General features: G+C 45.6%; 1 protein-coding gene across 4 annotated transcripts in view; it reads left to right on the top strand.

Moving 5' to 3' along the window:
- Positions 1–17,346, top strand: part of myh11b (myosin, heavy chain 11b, smooth muscle) — a 76,696-nt gene that overhangs the window by 28,618 nt on the left and 30,732 nt on the right. For all 4 annotated transcript variants that reach the window (XM_051933997.1, XM_051933994.1, XM_051933995.1 and 1 more), the window contains 15 exons: positions 1,234–1,326; positions 1,812–1,875; positions 3,532–3,630; positions 4,596–4,739; positions 4,930–5,025; positions 6,674–6,792; positions 7,770–7,922; positions 9,490–9,663; positions 10,422–10,595; positions 10,817–10,931; positions 13,879–14,069; positions 15,463–15,584; positions 16,619–16,688; positions 16,842–17,002; positions 17,133–17,241. In XM_051933997.1, the coding sequence (XP_051789957.1) occupies positions 1,234–1,326; positions 1,812–1,875; positions 3,532–3,630; positions 4,596–4,739; positions 4,930–5,025; positions 6,674–6,792; positions 7,770–7,922; positions 9,490–9,663; positions 10,422–10,595; positions 10,817–10,931; positions 13,879–14,069; positions 15,463–15,584; positions 16,619–16,688; positions 16,842–17,002; positions 17,133–17,241 (1,884 nt within the window). The remainder of the gene's footprint in view (positions 1–1,233; positions 1,327–1,811; positions 1,876–3,531; positions 3,631–4,595; positions 4,740–4,929; positions 5,026–6,673; positions 6,793–7,769; positions 7,923–9,489; positions 9,664–10,421; positions 10,596–10,816; positions 10,932–13,878; positions 14,070–15,462; positions 15,585–16,618; positions 16,689–16,841; positions 17,003–17,132; positions 17,242–17,346) is intronic.

The raw sequence follows: 17,346 nt of genomic DNA on the forward strand, positions 1-17,346 counted from the left end.
AGCCGAGGCTGAAAAATACTGGAAAGGGGAGAGGGAAACTGTAAAAACACCTGGCCCCCTTATAGGAAAAACAATGTTCATTTGTATCTAAAGATTTACTTTACAGAATTTCAAAAATGGATGGTGGCATGCTTAATATTATCAAAGAGCTGGAGCACAAACATTATTTAGACTTTCTGGCTTCTGTTGTTGCAGAAGTGCTAAGCAACTTCTTGTACAATATAAGCTAAAAAAGAATTCTCTACTATGACTTATGAGGCCTTTCTTTACTATTTCAATGAATACTGTTCCATTCTTAAGCTTCAGTTAATGTCGTGTTTGAAATATCAGAATGGTGAAAACAGAGATGCCCAGTTACACTAAATTCAGATAACGGGCTGGGGGCGGTCCCTTGATGGTGATGGACAGGTGACCCAACCTCTTTGGGATCCACCCACAAAATACAAGGAGCCAAAGAGAATGCAAAAAACACAGATACAAAATAATCACCAAATAGAATGAAAATGACATAAGAGAGTTAAACCAACAATGAATTACTAAAACAAATTTAAAAAAAACAAAACAATGATAATGAAAATTAAAGATTAAAAAAGGCACTTTAAACAGGCGCCAGAGGAGGAGTCCCGGATTGACCAGAACAAAGGCTCCAGCACTTACAAATTATTTTTTTTTATTTCAAATTCCTGTTCACCATTTGGCTGGGGTGTAATATGTCTTCTGATATGACCAGCGTAAAGTGGTTTAAGTTGCAAACAAACAATAATAATGTTTACAGAAAGTATAAAAATGTGAATAAAACAAAATATACCCCTAAAATCATGACATCTAAACCTGTGGGGAGTCCCTCAGCTACTGCTTTATGGGGGGACCACCCCCTTAGGTTCAACATAAAGAGGAAGTGGAAAATAAGAAATAGCTATGGGCACTACACACCAAGGAATGACAAAAAATGTCAAGTGGAGAGGCGCCATAACCAGACATTTAGCAAAAATACAACTAATGCCAAAAATGACAGATAAAAACAGAGGAAATAATGCACAAAGAGAGCAAAAAAACAAATCAGGCTGTTTTTTTTTTGTTTCATTTATCATCTTTTTTGAGTCTGAGTTCACAGCTTAGCAGTCAGATCCTGCCAGTTAATAAACAGTGGACGAGAGTGGCACCATTTGGCACCAAGCAGAAGCCCATTGTCAATGAAGCCCTATTAACCTTTTGTATCCTCAACTGTTTCAGGGGGAGCTGGAGAAGCAGCTGTTGCAGGCCAACCCTATCCTGGAAGCCTTTGGTAATGCCAAGACTGTAAAGAATGACAACTCATCCAGATTTGTGAGTATAGGTGGGCCAGGGAGATGATGCCGACAGAGAGTAATGAAAAATAAAAACTCTTCCCCGAAAATGATTACAATGGGATGAAACTGAAGCACACATGATTCTGCTTACCCTGAAGTCCATGCTGTGCCAGGATCTTGACGAATTTGCCCTTTGTGTTGGTGCCCAAGTTCTTTGCACTTCTGGGGCATGAGGTGCACATGTATGGCATACCAACCCCCAATGGTTCCCTTCTTTTTGCACCAGCTAATTGGCTTTTATCATCAGTACTCCCATATGGAGTCTGGCAGGGCCTTGTTGAATTCTGCCCATGTCCTGAGTCATTTCAATCCCTCTGCGCAGGGCCTCCAGTCACCCTGGCCACAACTGGAAACATTCCATGACGTGTCAAGGTCAAAAGTCATAAATGATACTATCAATTTCTGCTCTGGGCATATTGGAGTATTTCTTTGTTCCAAGTAAATTGTTCTCTTCTGTTTCAGGGTAAATTCATCCGCATCAACTTTGATGTCACCGGATACATTGTGGGAGCCAACATCGAGACCTGTATCCTTCTCTTTTAAGTGCCATGGTGAGGGCTGTCCTGAAGAGGGCACTCTGTGCGTGAAATTGTGACTGCCGTCCATGCCAGTCTTACCCACCCAAGGCTGATCAGGTTTTGTGCAGAAAATTCAGAAAAGTGAAGTGAATGTCACGGTGACCCTTTTACTAACAATCAATGGTAGAACATTACAGAATGATCATAAATCATAAAAAGTCTATAACACAATATTGCTACAAAAACATACGGGAGTAATGATCATGAAAGTTGATTAGCCGGTTCAAGAAGAAGGGCACCATAGTGGGTAGCTATTTATTGTTGCTTTCACAAGTTTTGCAGTCTGTTTTTCTTTTATTACCTTCAAGTAAGAAAGATGATTTGCAAATGGATTTTCCACTCATAATGTCCCCGTAGTAACTCATAAAGTCAAAAACATCGCGAAAGACCCAAAAAAAAACCAAATCTGGACCTTCTGTGGCCTGCCCAGAAGAGGCTCACCCCAAGTCACAAACTTCTAAATGCAGGCTGAGGCCTACACAGGCCTAGGAATGGGGAGCTGCCTTTAGAAGCTCAAAGATACACTGAAGTTCCAAACTTGACAAAAATGCTTGACGGGGGGAGTATCTGTAAAAACTCTGGCTTGTGCAGACAATTCAAACTGTAGTAGTTATAAATGAAAATAATAAATTATAAATCTATTATTGGCAAAAAATAGGGACGAATAATAAAATACTCAAAGGTGGAAAAATAACCTAAAAAGGCATTTACATGGCAACAATGACTCAAAACACAATCCAATAACAGAAGCAAAAGAATAAAAAATGAAGCAATAATTACAGAAAAACTCCTAAGAAAGTCAATGAGCCTCTGGCTGATTCCTCCTCTTTGGCAGAGGGAGGAGCCAGCAGCAGTGATGTCAGTGTGATGTCACCTCCATGGGCTACACCCACAAAGTGCAAGGAGTAGCAGCGTATAAAGCATAAAATGACATAAATAGCATAAAATATGATAATCTCAAAATCAACAAAGTAACAATGACACACAACAGATACAAGCCTGGGAGTTACATGTCCTGGGATGAGGGCTCACGAATAACGAGAATGCAGATGTGCTGATTGGCCAAAGCATTTCGAGTCTGCAGTCCCCTCCACATACCATCACACACATATGGCAGCATAGGACCTTCATCTAATTAGTGGTTCTGCCCCTACAAACAGAAACATTAAGGGTAGGGCACTGGCAGGAAATACAAAAGACCAAATAAAACATAAAGATGGCAAAAGGCTGGGGATTAGACAAAGAAAAGGAAGGTGAAAAGACAGCGGAGGCACAGCAGCAGCCCTAAGACTGAGCACATTAAAATGCAGCCCACAGTCACCGGTAGTCAGCATCGGAGTGACCACGTTTAACACGGGTGCACATGCAACAACTGCATAGGTTTGAAGTTTATGCAAGAACGCTGACGTCAGATTTCAATTCGGACTCTCGGGGGGGCAGTTGGCATAAGCAGCTTCAGTAATGGACAGATGGAGACATTTTGGACTTGTTTGCCAACATCTGCTCCCTCGTTTCAGGTTCATTTAGGTGTGGTTGGTATCATCTCTTTTGATTGATCGATTTCTACTTTTGACAGTAATTAGCCTTGACTCATTCTCTGACAGACCTTCTGGAGAAGTCTCGTTGCATCCGGCAGGCCAAGACAGAGCGAGCCTTCCACATCTTCTATTACCTGCTGGCTGGAGCTGGGGACAAGCTACGCAGTAAGACGCTTCACATGTTCTTGTTGACGTGATCTAAATAATAACAGGACTGCTGACATGGTGGTAGCACTGCTGACTAATAGTAAGATGACTGGGGTTCACATCTTGGGTCTGCATGCTCTTCCAAAGTCCGTGTGGGTTTCTTCTGGGTGGTCCAGTTTCCCCCCACAGTCCAAAAACCTGCTGGTTAGCTGAAGTGCCGTTGCTAAATTGGCCTGTGTATGTTGTCCCTGCAATGGACCAGTGCCCGTTAAGGTGTCATCCCTGCCTTGTGCCCAGTGATTACTGGGATAAGTTCCAGCTGCCCCATAACGATGCCCTGAATAAGCAGGTTAAGAAGATGGCTGGATGGCTTAGGTTTATCAGGTCATTTCTGTCGTGTGTACAGAGTCCAGTGAACTTCTCACTTGCACATGCTAATCGACACTTAACACATCGCCAGTCTCCTGAGCCATCATTAGTGATTTGAACAAGCTTACCATGAAACTCCTGTCTTTCAGATAAACAGAGATAAATGAAAGGCACTAAATTATTGACAGAATGAAAGACTTAAGGGTTTATAATGTCCTTATGGTCCTGTCTGCAGAGCCCAGGGACCCTGTGGCATTTTAAAAGTGGTTGGTTATCTCATTCACCTCCATTTTGTAGCAGTTTTAATGCTTGTGTCCATCTTGTTTATAGTCACCCATCACGTGACACAGATAGATTTTTTGACTTCATTTTGTGTTTTCCATGTCTGACACCGCTTGTGCAGTCTTAAGCACCAATCATTTGTTCAGAGGTTTGCAACAATTTAGGCTCTGGTGTCCATCCATTCATCCATCCATCCATGAGTCGTTATTTTATATAGCATCTTTCACATAGGCACTTTATGAAAAGTCATCTTGCGCTGTTTATTTTTCTTGTTTTAAACCCTTTGCACTGAGTTCTTCTTTGGTTCCTTTCTCCTCCTCATCCTCTCTCAGGTGAGCTCCTGTTGGAAGGCTTCTCAAACTACCACTTCCTCTCAGCTGGCCATGTGCCCATTCCAGGACAGCAGGACAACGAGATGTTTGACGAGACGCTGGATGCCATGGCCATCATGGGCTTTACTGAGGAGGAGCAGACAGGTGAGGGAACATCTGGGGGTGGTCTCATTCAGGGTCACCGAGTGTCGCACAGTCCACATGGCTGGGCCAGCAGTTGACGAGCTAGCTAGCTCTACCTGTGTGTGCCAATTTTAACTTGCAGAGAGATGCATGAATCAGGGGTCTGTTCTCATTTTCTTCTTAATGCTCTTTGCCATTTCCTTCCACCCAGCCATGCTCAAGATTGTCTCTTCGGTCCTACAACTGGGCAACATTGTGTTCAAAAAGGAGAGGAACAACGACCAGGCCTCCATGCCAGATGACACAGGTGGGAAGGTGGTTTGTTTATGTGAGTCGGCAGGCATTTAGGAACTTTAGATTTGAGGCCACATTTGTGCTGCCATCCTGATTTCTGCTCCAGCTCTGTCTCGGTTAAAGGTGGGGAGACACACATATAAGTCCCCCCTATGTGACATAACAAGCTGAAGCACACCTTATGGTGGAGGGCAGCGGTGAGGAGGCCGCAGCTCAAAACAGTAGGATGTGTGTTCTGATTGTGGATTGCAGGCCGGCTGCCAGCCAGGAAATAGAGGAAATATGCCAGAGCCCCTTAGAATTGACTGACAATCCTCATCATTAATATTAATGAAATTCATTTAGAGATTAATAGTAAAATAGAAAAATCTCTGGGATGACATGTACTCAGAAGGATAAGAGGTCGCTGCTCAGCCTCTTAGGATTGACTGACAATCCTCTTCATTAATATTAATGAAATTCATTTAGAGATTAGGGCGGCACGGTGGCGCAGTGGGTAGCGCTGCTGCCTCGCAGTTGGGAGACCTGGGGACCTGGGTTCGCTTCCCGGGTCCTCCCTGCATGGAGTTTGCATGTTCTCCCCGTGTCTGTGTGGGTTTCCTCCGGGCGCTCCGGTTTCCTCCCACAGTCCAAAGACATGCTGGGTAGGTGGATTGGCGATTCTAAATTGGCCCTAGTGTGTGCTTGGCATGTGGGTGTGTTTGTGTGTGTCATGCGGTGGGTTGGCACCCTGCCCAGGATTGGTTCCTGCCCTGTGTTGGCTGGGATTGGCTCCAGCAGACCCCCGTGACCCTGTGTTCGGATTCAGCGGGTTGGAAAATGGATGGATGGATGGATTTAGAGATTAATAGTAAAACAGAAAAATCTCTGGGATGACATGTACTCAGAAGGATAAGAGGTGGCTGCTCAAGCCTCTTAGGATTGACTGACAATCTTTTTCATTAATATTAATGAAATGTGTTTAGAGATTAATAGTAAAATTTGTGGGATGACAAATACTCAGGAGGTGGTGGTCCTGATATTTAAAGTGGATTTACCAGATTAAATGATGGAATGAGGTCCTTTTCTGCTGTATGGCCTATTGGCATCATGTCCCCACATGCTGAGCGCGTGGGTGGCTTGGCATCAAGAAGGGCATTCTGCTGTCCGTGTTCCTGCTCCATTACATCCTTTGTGGGATAAAACCGGGTAACCCAGCTGAACCCAGAAAAATGGACGTTTACCTGGCAGAGAGATGTGGGAATTAAGGGTTGAGCTATGGAACGTGAACAGTGTTGCTGCTTCTTAGGATACGAGCCCCACGTTTGCTTTCCAGCCTGAGTTACCATCCTTTTCGATTTGGTACACTGGCTGAGTTGATAAAGACATCATGTCAAATGGGACAAAAAACCAAACTGAGTGTTCCCTCTGATGGACCCCCACAGTGCCGTGAGCCTGAAATCAAGTCTTTGATTTGCTTGTTGGTTTTAGGTGCCCCAGCTTTGAGAGGCTAAGCCACCAAAAAAGGTTTTTAAAATGTTTTAAAGTCGCGGCTCCGTCTCCATCAATAAAACATTTCAAAGTTGGGCCTTCTGGCAGCCCCACCAATAACTGTTCTCTGAAGATGGCTTGCGAGCCATGCCATGCATCCTTTACACTTTCTGCCTTTGCTTCCCCTCCAGCCGCACAGAAAGTGTGCCACCTGCTGGGCATCAACGTGACGGACTTCACTAGAGCCATCCTCACTCCTCGCATCAAAGTGGGACGCGACGTGGTGCAGAAAGCCCAGACAAAAGAGCAGGTACGGAAAACGCGGCCTATGGCTTATTTTCTCTCTCCTTTTTCTGGGATGGATGGGGGGGGGTTCTCCTTAGTATTTTCATGTAGGAGAAGACGGACACCACATATGAGAGTCATTTTTCTGAGCTTCATTTTCAATTTCCCATTGCTGCCATCATCCTCATTTCCGTCCATTCATTTCTGGCTCAGTCAAAGGTGGGTGGACACCTTAAAGTCTCCACATGTGACAAGACAAGCCAAGCCACACCTAATTGTACAGATGCAGCGCAGAACGTGAGAACGTGGGTCCAGTTTGAGAGGTGCATGCTGACTTCTGGCCAGAAGACACAGTCTGGATAACAGGAGGCTTCTCAACACCGGAGACTCTTAGGGCTGACTGGCAGTCCTCTTATTTAATGTTAAATGAAATTCCAAATCTGTGAAGGAATTTGCGCAGGGTGATGCCCATCCCCTCACTCAGCTGCTCGTCCTCCCTGAGATGGTAGCAGTGGGGATCAAACTCAGGACCTCCAGATTACTGAGCAGTCTTCTCAACTCCTTCTGGTGTAGCGGCCACTGGGGCATCTAACTATGAGGATTTCTTCTGAGAAAAGACAAATGGTATATTGACCCAGGTTCACCAGGAGAGGGTGGGTGTGATGAGGCTCAACGAGGGAGAGAGAGTGAGAGACACCCCCCCCCCCTTATCCTGTTGGGTTGATGGAGCTGCCCATGGAGGTGGTTTTATAAATCCACTGTCCACCGCTGCCATCTAAAGTAGCAGAAGTGGGGGGTTTGGGTGTCACCCTGAGAAGAGTCAAACCCCTGAGTTTATTTTTCCTCAAACAGAATGAGGTGATCTGAGCTTTTTGTCCACCTCACTCTCCAGTTCAGTTGTTGCCACATCTCTGCCTCATTCTCCCATCTCTGCTGGAAGCTAATGTGTCAGGATAACTCGGGCAGAGGTCGCCTCTGATTCTTTATTCTTCTCATTCACAGGCCGACTTTGCCATTGAGGCCCTGGCAAAGGCCATGTATGAGCGACTGTTCCGCTGGATCCTGGGACGGGTCAACAAGGCTCTGGACAAGACAAAGCGGCAGGGGGCATCCTTCCTGGGAATCCTGGATATCGCAGGCTTTGAAATCTTTGAGGTGGGTACAGAGTGTACCCATGCAGGCTTACTTTGGGGAAGGTGCCATGTTTCCAAAGAGGTGTTTAGTTGGTGTGCTGCCCCATCTTACAGTATATCATCTATTTGGGCAAAACTACATTTTCCAGATAAAAAAAAGCTCTGGGGTGACAGACTGGACAATTACAGATGCAGTGTGCAGGATCCGAGACCCATGCCTAGTTGTTTTCTGTGTGTGTTCTTCCCATGTCTGCTAAAGTGGAAGAAAAACCCACACAAAGACATACAGGTCAGTTAATTGCTGAGTGGCCTGCTGCAAGGGAGTCCTGCAGTGGACTGGCACACCGTCCAGGGCTGTTTCCCACCCTGTATTTGGTGCTGTTGGGATAGGCTCCATCGCCCTGCATCCTAAACAGGATTAAACCAGTTTGAATCTGAATTGTATGACAGTCCTTTATTTTAATCTTATGATAAGGTGGCCCATCCAAAGGGCATGAGTGAAACCCAGAGGCCAGCCTTTCAGTAAAAGTAGCATGCTTAGTACTGGCCATCAGAGGGCATCTTCTTATTGGGCGATGTGGTAACCTATGGACAGATGGTCACTTGTAGTTGGGCCAAGTGAGGTGCCACCAAAGGGCACCTTCAAATCGAGCCATGTTTTAAGGTATGGACAGCTGGTCACCTGTAGCTGACCTAAATGAGGTGCTACCAGAGGTTGCCATCTTACTGAGCCATGACTGGCCATTGACGGATGGTCACCTGTAGCTAGCCCAGCGGTTCTCAAACAGTAACAAAAAAGGGGGCGCGAATGTTGCCATATGTGGCGTAATTTCGATATTCGTAGGAAAATTTTAAACTTGTAGTGGTGTATTGGCAGCAAAAAATATAGGAATAAATTTTATTAGGTTTTCAAAAAAACGTTAGGGGGGCGCGACTAAAACTGTTATGAAAACTCGGGTCACAAATACTTAAAGGTTGAGAAACGCTGAGCTAGCCTATGGAAGGTGCCACCAGTGGGTGCCTTCTTACTGAGTTGTGTCTTGGTCCATAATAGCTGTCCAAAGTGAGATGCCACCAGAGGGCTGTCACTGCTGTCTCCTGAAATGTGATTTTTGGGAGAATTAGGGTGCAGTTCTCCCAGGGGCCACCAGATAGCAGCAACACCTTACAGTGTCTTGCCTGCTGCTTGGTTAACCCCTGCCTCTCTTTTGAATGTTTGGTGGACTGGTGGCTATTAAATCAAATACAAACAACATAGCTCATCAGGTGCCATGACCAACCTGACCTACTGGTTTAATGTTTGGTTGCCTTCTATGTGACATTGACATGTTCTTCCAGTCCTTGTGGGTTGTTCCAGTTCTTGTAACCACTGCTATCCAGGGCAGCTTTCCCTCTCTGGTGATGTGACTGCCCAGTTAAATCAGCTGGATTCAGTGAATCAGCAACAGTTTGTGGTGGAGAAGACGTTCACATAGCAGTGAGCACAGGCCCACAGCAGCTAGGGGGCACCATTGACATTAACTGCATCCTCCCACTAAGCCGCCTAATGTTTGCCAGCGTCTCACACCCACCTCCTCTGTGTGTTGCAGGTGAACTCTTTTGAGCAGCTGTGCATCAACTACACCAACGAGAAGCTCCAGCAGCTCTTCAACCACACCATGTTCATCCTGGAGCAGGAGGAGTACCAGCGTGAGGGCATCGAGTGGAACTTCATTGACTTTGGCCTGGACTTGCAGCCATGCATTGAGCTCATCGAGAGACCGGTAAGCTGGCCGCACAATTTAGAGGCACTTAATGCTTTAGTGATCTGAAAGGCGCTATATGCTTATTAAGATACGGTAATGGGCACTGGAGGTCGGGTTCATTCAGATGAGATATCAGCACACTACTTATGAGGCTGTTAACGCTGTATGTGGGTGATGATGCGAGATGTGCAAGGCACTATACACTCTAAAAATACACCCTGTTAATATGCCCTGCTTACTGGCGGTTAGTGTTGGTGCCTGACCCACAAGGCACATTATGTGTAATAAGGGAGTATGACTGGCACTGAACATGCCAGTGCCCATCAGGCTGTTTGACAGAATGGCACACCACTTCCCCTGCAGCCTACTCAGTTGCTTTTAGTGATGGTGAGTGATCTGTAGGAAATATATGCATACCAAGGCACTGGACATGTCATCTCTTCTCCAAACACCCTGCCAGGGTGCTCTTAGCGATGATACTTAACCTGCAAGGCGCTATATGGGTTTTGAGAAAGTGTGACTGACGTTGCCTGAATTCTGATGCAGCATTTAGTTTCTAAATTTGCTTCTCATCCGTCAACCACACAGCATGCTAAGGCCAAGCTGGTGACAAGACACACGTCCACTTCATGGCTAATTACCCACCTGCCTATTGACTCACCTGTTTGCCTACCTGCCCACCCATACCCTATGAGCTCCCATGATTCCACACCACCTACTTCTGTCCAAATCTTGCACCAGCCACTGATGACCGATTGTCTGCTTCTCATCTACAGAATAACCCACCAGGCATCCTGGCCCTGCTCGATGAGGAGTGCTGGTTCCCCAAGGCGACGGACACGTCCTTTGTGGAGAAGCTCTGCGCTGAGCAGGGCAACCACCCCAAATTCCAGAAGCCCAAGCAGCTGAAGGACAAGACAGAATTCTCAGTCCAGCACTACGCTGGCAGGGTGAGTAACTTGGGGAGCCTTAAAATTGTGAATCTTGACTGGCAAGTCTAGTGTTGGTTTTATGGCAGCCACAGAGGTGCCAGAGCTACACCTGGGAGGAAATGCATTCATCCAGGGATGCATTGTTAGGATGGAGGGTCAGCTAGGTGGCGTGATCATCCACCTGTGTCTAATAAATGTCCTTCCATGGCCTGTATGTCTCCTTATGCCATCATGTCCAGGTTGATTACAATGCCAGTGAGTGGCTGACCAAGAACATGGACCCTCTGAACGACAACATAACCTCTCTGTTGAACCAGTCCTCCAGCCAGTATGTGGCCGACCTCTGGAAAGACGGTGAGATGCTTTTTGTCATTTTGATGCCATTGCCAGTCTACATTCTTTTTTGCCCGCACTGCTGGTAACAAAATTCCGTTCACGTTAGTCAACTTCTGATTTGTGTGCCAGGGTCCCAGTGCAGGAGGGAGTACCCACTAAATTTGAAATTCTCTACAAATCCCCTGCAGTCCCTTATTCAGACCCATCTTTATGAGTTGATGTCTTGTTTCTGACATATCCATTGTTTCTGGGCCTCCGATTCTATTTGCTGTGTTTTTGGTTTGTTGTATTTCAATGCCATGACAGTGACATTACCTCAGTGTCATTTTGTGTGGTCATTTGCTACCAGTGCCAGCTTGTACCTATGTTTGCATACTGCTATGCCCATTACTGGTCACATGGACATGGAGATCACATGGCCCACTGTGTCCATATTAAATTAAGCAAGATGTTGGTCAGGTTTGATGATGATGCTCAACTAGGAGGAAGGGCAGGCAATAAAAAGTCAGGTGCATCACAGAGGGACCTGGACAGCAGACATGAGTGGGGCATGAAATTTAATGTAAGTAAATGTGTAGGAAGGAAAAATGTGACATTTGAAGACACAATGGGGAGGCGTGACACCTTATGAGAAGGATCTGGGAGTCATAGTGGACTGGTCACTGTCTACACCCAAACAGTGGCCAGAAGTCATTAAGAGGGCTAATAGGATGTTAGGTTATACCAGTATAGTGCTGTGCTGTGTGGAGCGGACGTCAAGGGCGATTATGCTTAATTTATATAACACACTAGTGAGGCTTCACCTGGAGTGCTGTGTACAGTTTGTGTCTCCATATTACAAAAGAGACGCAGAAGAGCAAGAGGAGGTCCGGAGGAGGGTGGCAAGGCTGATTCAGGGCCATGGAGAGCGACCGAGTAAGTCGAGTAAGGTTATAATGGAGAGCAACCAAGTAAGTCGAGTAAGGTTATACTTTGTGCTATTTAACTCACTAGTGAGTCACAGCTTGCAGTGCTGAGTACGGCGGTGATCTTCATATTAGAAAATGACAAAGCAGTACTAGAGAAAGTCCAGAGGAGAGCAACAAGGCTGATTCAGGGCCATGGAGAACAAACAAAGAGGAATGACTGAAGGAGCCGAGCCTTCACAGTTTTTAAGACAGCATACAGGCGCCATTAAGAAGGCAGCTAGGATGTTAGCTTATATGGCGCCCTGATGTGTCGAATACAAATCGAATCTAAGATGTACAATTCACCAGTGAGGTATCAGCTGCAGTACTGTGTGCAATTTTAGTCTCCATGTTGGAAAAAAGGACATAGCAGCACAGTGAGTAGGCTAATTCAGGACCATGGAGAGCAACTGAGGAGAAGAGGCTGAAGGAGCTGAGCCTTTTGTTTCAAACAGTGTCCAGATGCCATTAAGATGGCTGCTAGGATGTTAGGTTATAAAGCGCCCCCAACATGTAGAGTACAAATAGAGTGAGGTCATTCGTAAGTTATAGAAACACACTAGTGGGGTCTCACCTGGAGTACTGTGTGCAGTTTTGGTCTCCAGATTATAAAAAGGACATAGCAGCCCAAGAGAAAGTCCAGACGAGAGCAACCGGGCTGATTCAGGACCATGGACAGTGTTGGAGAATAAAGACTGAAAGAGGTGAACCTTTCCAGCTTATGACAGTGCACAAACTCCATTAAGAAGGCTGCTAGGTTAGGTTATATAGCACCCTGATGTGTAAAGTACAAGTCGAGTGAAGTCATGTCTGAGCTTTATAACACACTAGTGAGGCCATACCTGCAGTACAGTGTTGAGTTTTGGTCTCCTTATTAATAAAAAATGACAGAGTAGCACAAGTGGATGTCCAGAGAAGAGCAAGTAGACTGATGCAGGACCTTAGTAGAGCGACTGAGGGGGAAGCCTGGAGAAGCTGAGCCTTTACAGTTTAAACAAATGGACAACCAGTGGTGACCTGACTGGTGTGTCGACTGTTACTTTAAAATGAGATTTTAAACAAGAGCTTGGGGTCACAGATGGAGACTTGTTAAGGGCAGAATTCACACAAGTGTGTTAAAGTTTTTCTTCACAACAGAGAACTGCAGACATATGGAGTATATGACCAAGTAGAGTGATGGGCAGTAGGACTTTAGGGACCTTCAGATCTCAATTTGATGTTATTTTGAATGTTAGGTGGGTAGGATTGATGAGCTTTGTTGGCCTGTTCTCATCACAATTGTTCTAATGTCCTAATATCAGAGTAGAGGACCCCATTGGTAGACCCTCTCCTCTGGGTTTCCTCAACATCACCAAAACGCCGTATGTGTGAGCCTGATGGTGATGGGTGTCCCATTCTGGATTAGTTCCTGCCTTGAATCCCATGCTGCAGGAAATCTCTCCAGCATCCCACCTTGACCCTGGAGTAGATTCCACAGGTCAGCCATCACATCTCATTCTCGTCTGACATTCTTTTTTAATTTTAATTTTGTTAATGGAGACCCCTGATCTTGAATTCAGTGGCTGATTGGGGTCCACTTCATGCAGGCCCAGGCGCTGTACAGTCGGTTGATTTTTAGGCTCTTTTATCACATGATCCACTCATCCATCAATCCATCGATGTTTTTATGTAGCATTTTTCATAGGCTTAGTGCTATTGTTTTGTATGTTCTTGCTTTAAAACTCAGTTAGTGTAATTGGAAATTCCAAATTGGGCGTGTGTGTACGAGTGGACCCTGTGGTGGACTGGCATCCCACCCAGGGATTATTTCCCCCTTGTGCCCAGTGCTGCCACCCTCAGATTGAGCATGATGTTAAACAAGCATGCCATTCTGCAGACACGCTTGATAGGGCGTGGGCAGGTCTGAGTGTTTCACTGTGCCATGTTGTGCCAGCGGTGGCATTTTAACCTTCAGTCTTGTTCCACAGTCGCTCAGCTCCACTCTTTACATCTCCCGCCTTTTTTTTTTGTCACCACAGTTGACCGCATAGTGGGCTTGGATCAGATGGCAAAGATGGACAGCTCTGGACCCAGTGCATCCAAAACTAAAAAGGGAATGTTCCGGACCGTGGGGCAGCTTTACAAGGAGAGCTTGACCAAGCTGATGACCACCTTGAGAAACACCAACCCAAACTTTGTGCGCTGCATCATACCCAACCACGAAAAGAGGGTGAGTAGGCATCTGTGGACTTAACCATGTTGACTCCTAGCACGAGGGATGTTTTCTGACTACCTGAGCTTCTGGGGTCCTGTGATTTTGTTTCTTTTTCTTTTACTGTTCACTCTGACCTTTGAGCCTAAGGACTTTGAGATAAGAACATTTAGCAGTAAGCAGTCAGTTGATAAGCACAGAGATTGAAGCTGCCATAATTGCTTTCCATTCTATGGAACGAGTAAAAAAATGTCATAGTGATGGATAGGGGGCACTAGTGACCCTGTGCTCGGATTCAGCGGGTTGGAAAATGGATGGATGGATGGATGGATGAATAGCACCCAGGGTGTTACCAGGACTGTGGCCCCTGCCTCGGTCTACAATCCAACACTGGAACCCCCCGCCTTTTGAAAGCCTTTTCCTCTTCCTCCATATCAGATGAGCCCCTGCTTCAGAAGTCCTCCCAACTCTAAGCTCTCCATGTGAGGGACCCAGAGGTTCACCTTGTGCCAGGCCTGTGTCCCTGGGTCATTCACTCCTAAAGTAGCACTCTGGACATTTCCCTGGAGTGCCCTCTAGTGGCCTCAAAACTTCACTGATAGTGACATTGCTTATTAGGACTACAGCTCCCAGGTAACCTTGCAACAGACTGTGCTAGGACCACACCATATTGTAGTTGCCCTCTGTCAGACAGGGTGACTGGATGAGAACACCAGCTCAGCTGGACTTTTATTAGTCAATAGTAATGTCTGCCATTTACTGGCACCCTGTCCAGGGCTTGTTCCTGCCTTGTGCCCTATGCTAGCTGAGATAGGCGCCAGCAAACCCCCACGACCCTGTTCAGGCTAAGCAGGTAAGAAAATGACAGACTGGGTATTGTGCCACTTGGCATCTCCCTGGGCTTCCAGAATCTTTAGATTCTGCTGTGCCAACTGTTTGTCCTTCTCAGTGTGCTGTAACAGAAAAGCAGTGGTAAAGTGACATCTGCAGTGTGGTTTAAAGGCATTTACCACAGTGCTCACTACGAAAAAGTGGCATCATGGGAGGGGAGAGTGCAACAAGGCGATGTGAGAAAGAAACAGGCAGACAGAGAGAACCATGTGAGTGGCACCATCACGGTTAGGAACCCTGATTGGCCACCATTGTCAAAACAGGTAGAGAGAGAGAGAAAATGAGAGAGTGAGGTCAAAAAGGAGGTGGGATCAAAGGTAATTGGTGTGGTCAAGGCCAGTGCTCAAGCATGACTTTGTAACACTGCAGTGCTGCCCCCTTGTGGCTTCCAAATGCCAAAACATCCTCAAAATGAAAACAGAAATGGAAAGAATTGCCTTCCTTTAGTTTGCCTCTGCCCAATTGTCGCTATATTTTTGGATTTGTCACAGTTAAGCTTTGGTTCTTTATCTCCTTGCAGGCAGGGAAGCTTGATGCTCATCTGGTCCTTGAACAGCTTCGCTGCAATGGTGTCCTGGAAGGCATCCGAATCTGCAGGCAGGGCTTCCCCAACCGCATCGTCTTCCAGGAGTTCCGGCAAAGGTGAGGGGGTCCACCTTGTGTTGAGCTGAAGAGTTGTGTGAGCGTGTGGTGCTTTATTCAAAGAACGACATTTATAAAAGATTCTGTCTGTGGGCATCCAATCCCAGAGTTTTTCAATCCCGAATTTTTCAACGCATGGCCCTGCAGTATGTGGACAGTCCACGGCTTTCTGATTTCTTCATACTGGTGGCCACAGAAAATTTGTCACCTACTTCATGGTCTGAACCCAGGATATGTGGACTAAATGGAGAGCTTTGACTTGTTAATATATGTACAATGACTTTCTTCAGGTTAAGGATTCTTCTTAAGTTATTGGCTTCATTAAATGTTGGCTTTTGGGTTCAGATAGATATAAAAGGCACTATATAACATAAACAGATGTAAACAGCGCCATATGATAGAGAAATGGGGATGAAAGATATACAATACATTCATAATGGTAGACAGACGATATGACAGGCACTATATAAGAAATACATGTACATAAATAGATGTGAAGAGTGCTGTATAAAACATAGCAAGCTAGATAAATAGATGTGGTGAAAGTCACTATATAATAGACAGATGTGAAAGGCACAATACAGTAGTTAGATACATAAACAGACAGATGTGAAAGGTGTTATATAATAGGTAGATAGACAGATGAGAAAAGCACTATATAGAAGATAGATACATACAGAGGTAGATGTGAAAGGTGCTATATAAAAGGTAGATAGATAGATAGGAAAGGAAGTATATAATAGATCAGTGCAAAAGGTATTATATTAGGGTTAGATGGATGTGAAAGATGCTATATAATAGATGGATGTAAATAAAGGGTGCTACATAATGGGTAGATACAGTAGATAGGAAGGACACTATATAATAGATAGATATGTAGATAGTTGTGAAAGGCGCTATAAGAAACAGCCCTGGACTTGACAAGGACACTCACACTCACACTGGGGCAATTTAGATTAACCAATCAGTGCTGTGTGGCTAACTCATTTGCATATTTATTCATTTTCTTATTGTTTTTTCTTTTTTTTTCCCAGATATGAGATCCTGGCTGCTGGTGCAATTCCCAAAGGCTTTATGGATGGCAAGCAGGCTTGTGTGCTAATGGTGAGTGGTGTGAGGCTTGGCATGTTATGCCCACGTAAATCAGTGGTTTTGCACCCACTGCCCCTCCAGCAGACCCCCAGCCAGTTGGTGTTGTCAGATTTTTATTCTCCAGTCACAGTTTCTTTTTCTTTTTCTTACTCATCTGTCCTGTAGATTAAAGCTCTGGAGCTCGACCCCAACTTGTACAGAATTGGCCTGAGTAAGATGTTCTTCCGGACAGGAGTGCTGGCACATCTAGAGGAGGAGCGAGACCTCAAGATCACAGACATTATCATTGCCTTCCAGGCCCAGGCCCGGGGCTTCCTCTCTCGAAAGTGAGTGTGACAGTGGTGCCCTGACCCACATTTCACCACTGCTCTTTGGCTGTCTTATAGACGCTGGCTGGACCCTCAGGTCAGTTGGTGGACCAGGACTAGTCGAGCCCAACTATGTTTTCTTCCTCAGAGCTTTCGCCAAGAGACAGCAGCAGCTGACAGCCATGAAGGTGATCCAGAGGAACTGTGCGGCCTACCTGAAGCTACGCAACTGGCAGTGGTGGCGGCTCTTCACCAAGGTGGATGTCACACACACACAAACACACACAACCCTGTCAACCAGGGCAAGGAGAGGATCATCAGGATCAGTTGTATATCTGAGTGACATACAGGGATCTCCAATG

This window comes from Erpetoichthys calabaricus, chromosome 11 (genome assembly GCF_900747795.2).
Source record: "Erpetoichthys calabaricus chromosome 11, fErpCal1.3, whole genome shotgun sequence".
Lineage (NCBI taxonomy): Eukaryota > Metazoa > Chordata > Cladistia > Polypteriformes > Polypteridae > Erpetoichthys > Erpetoichthys calabaricus.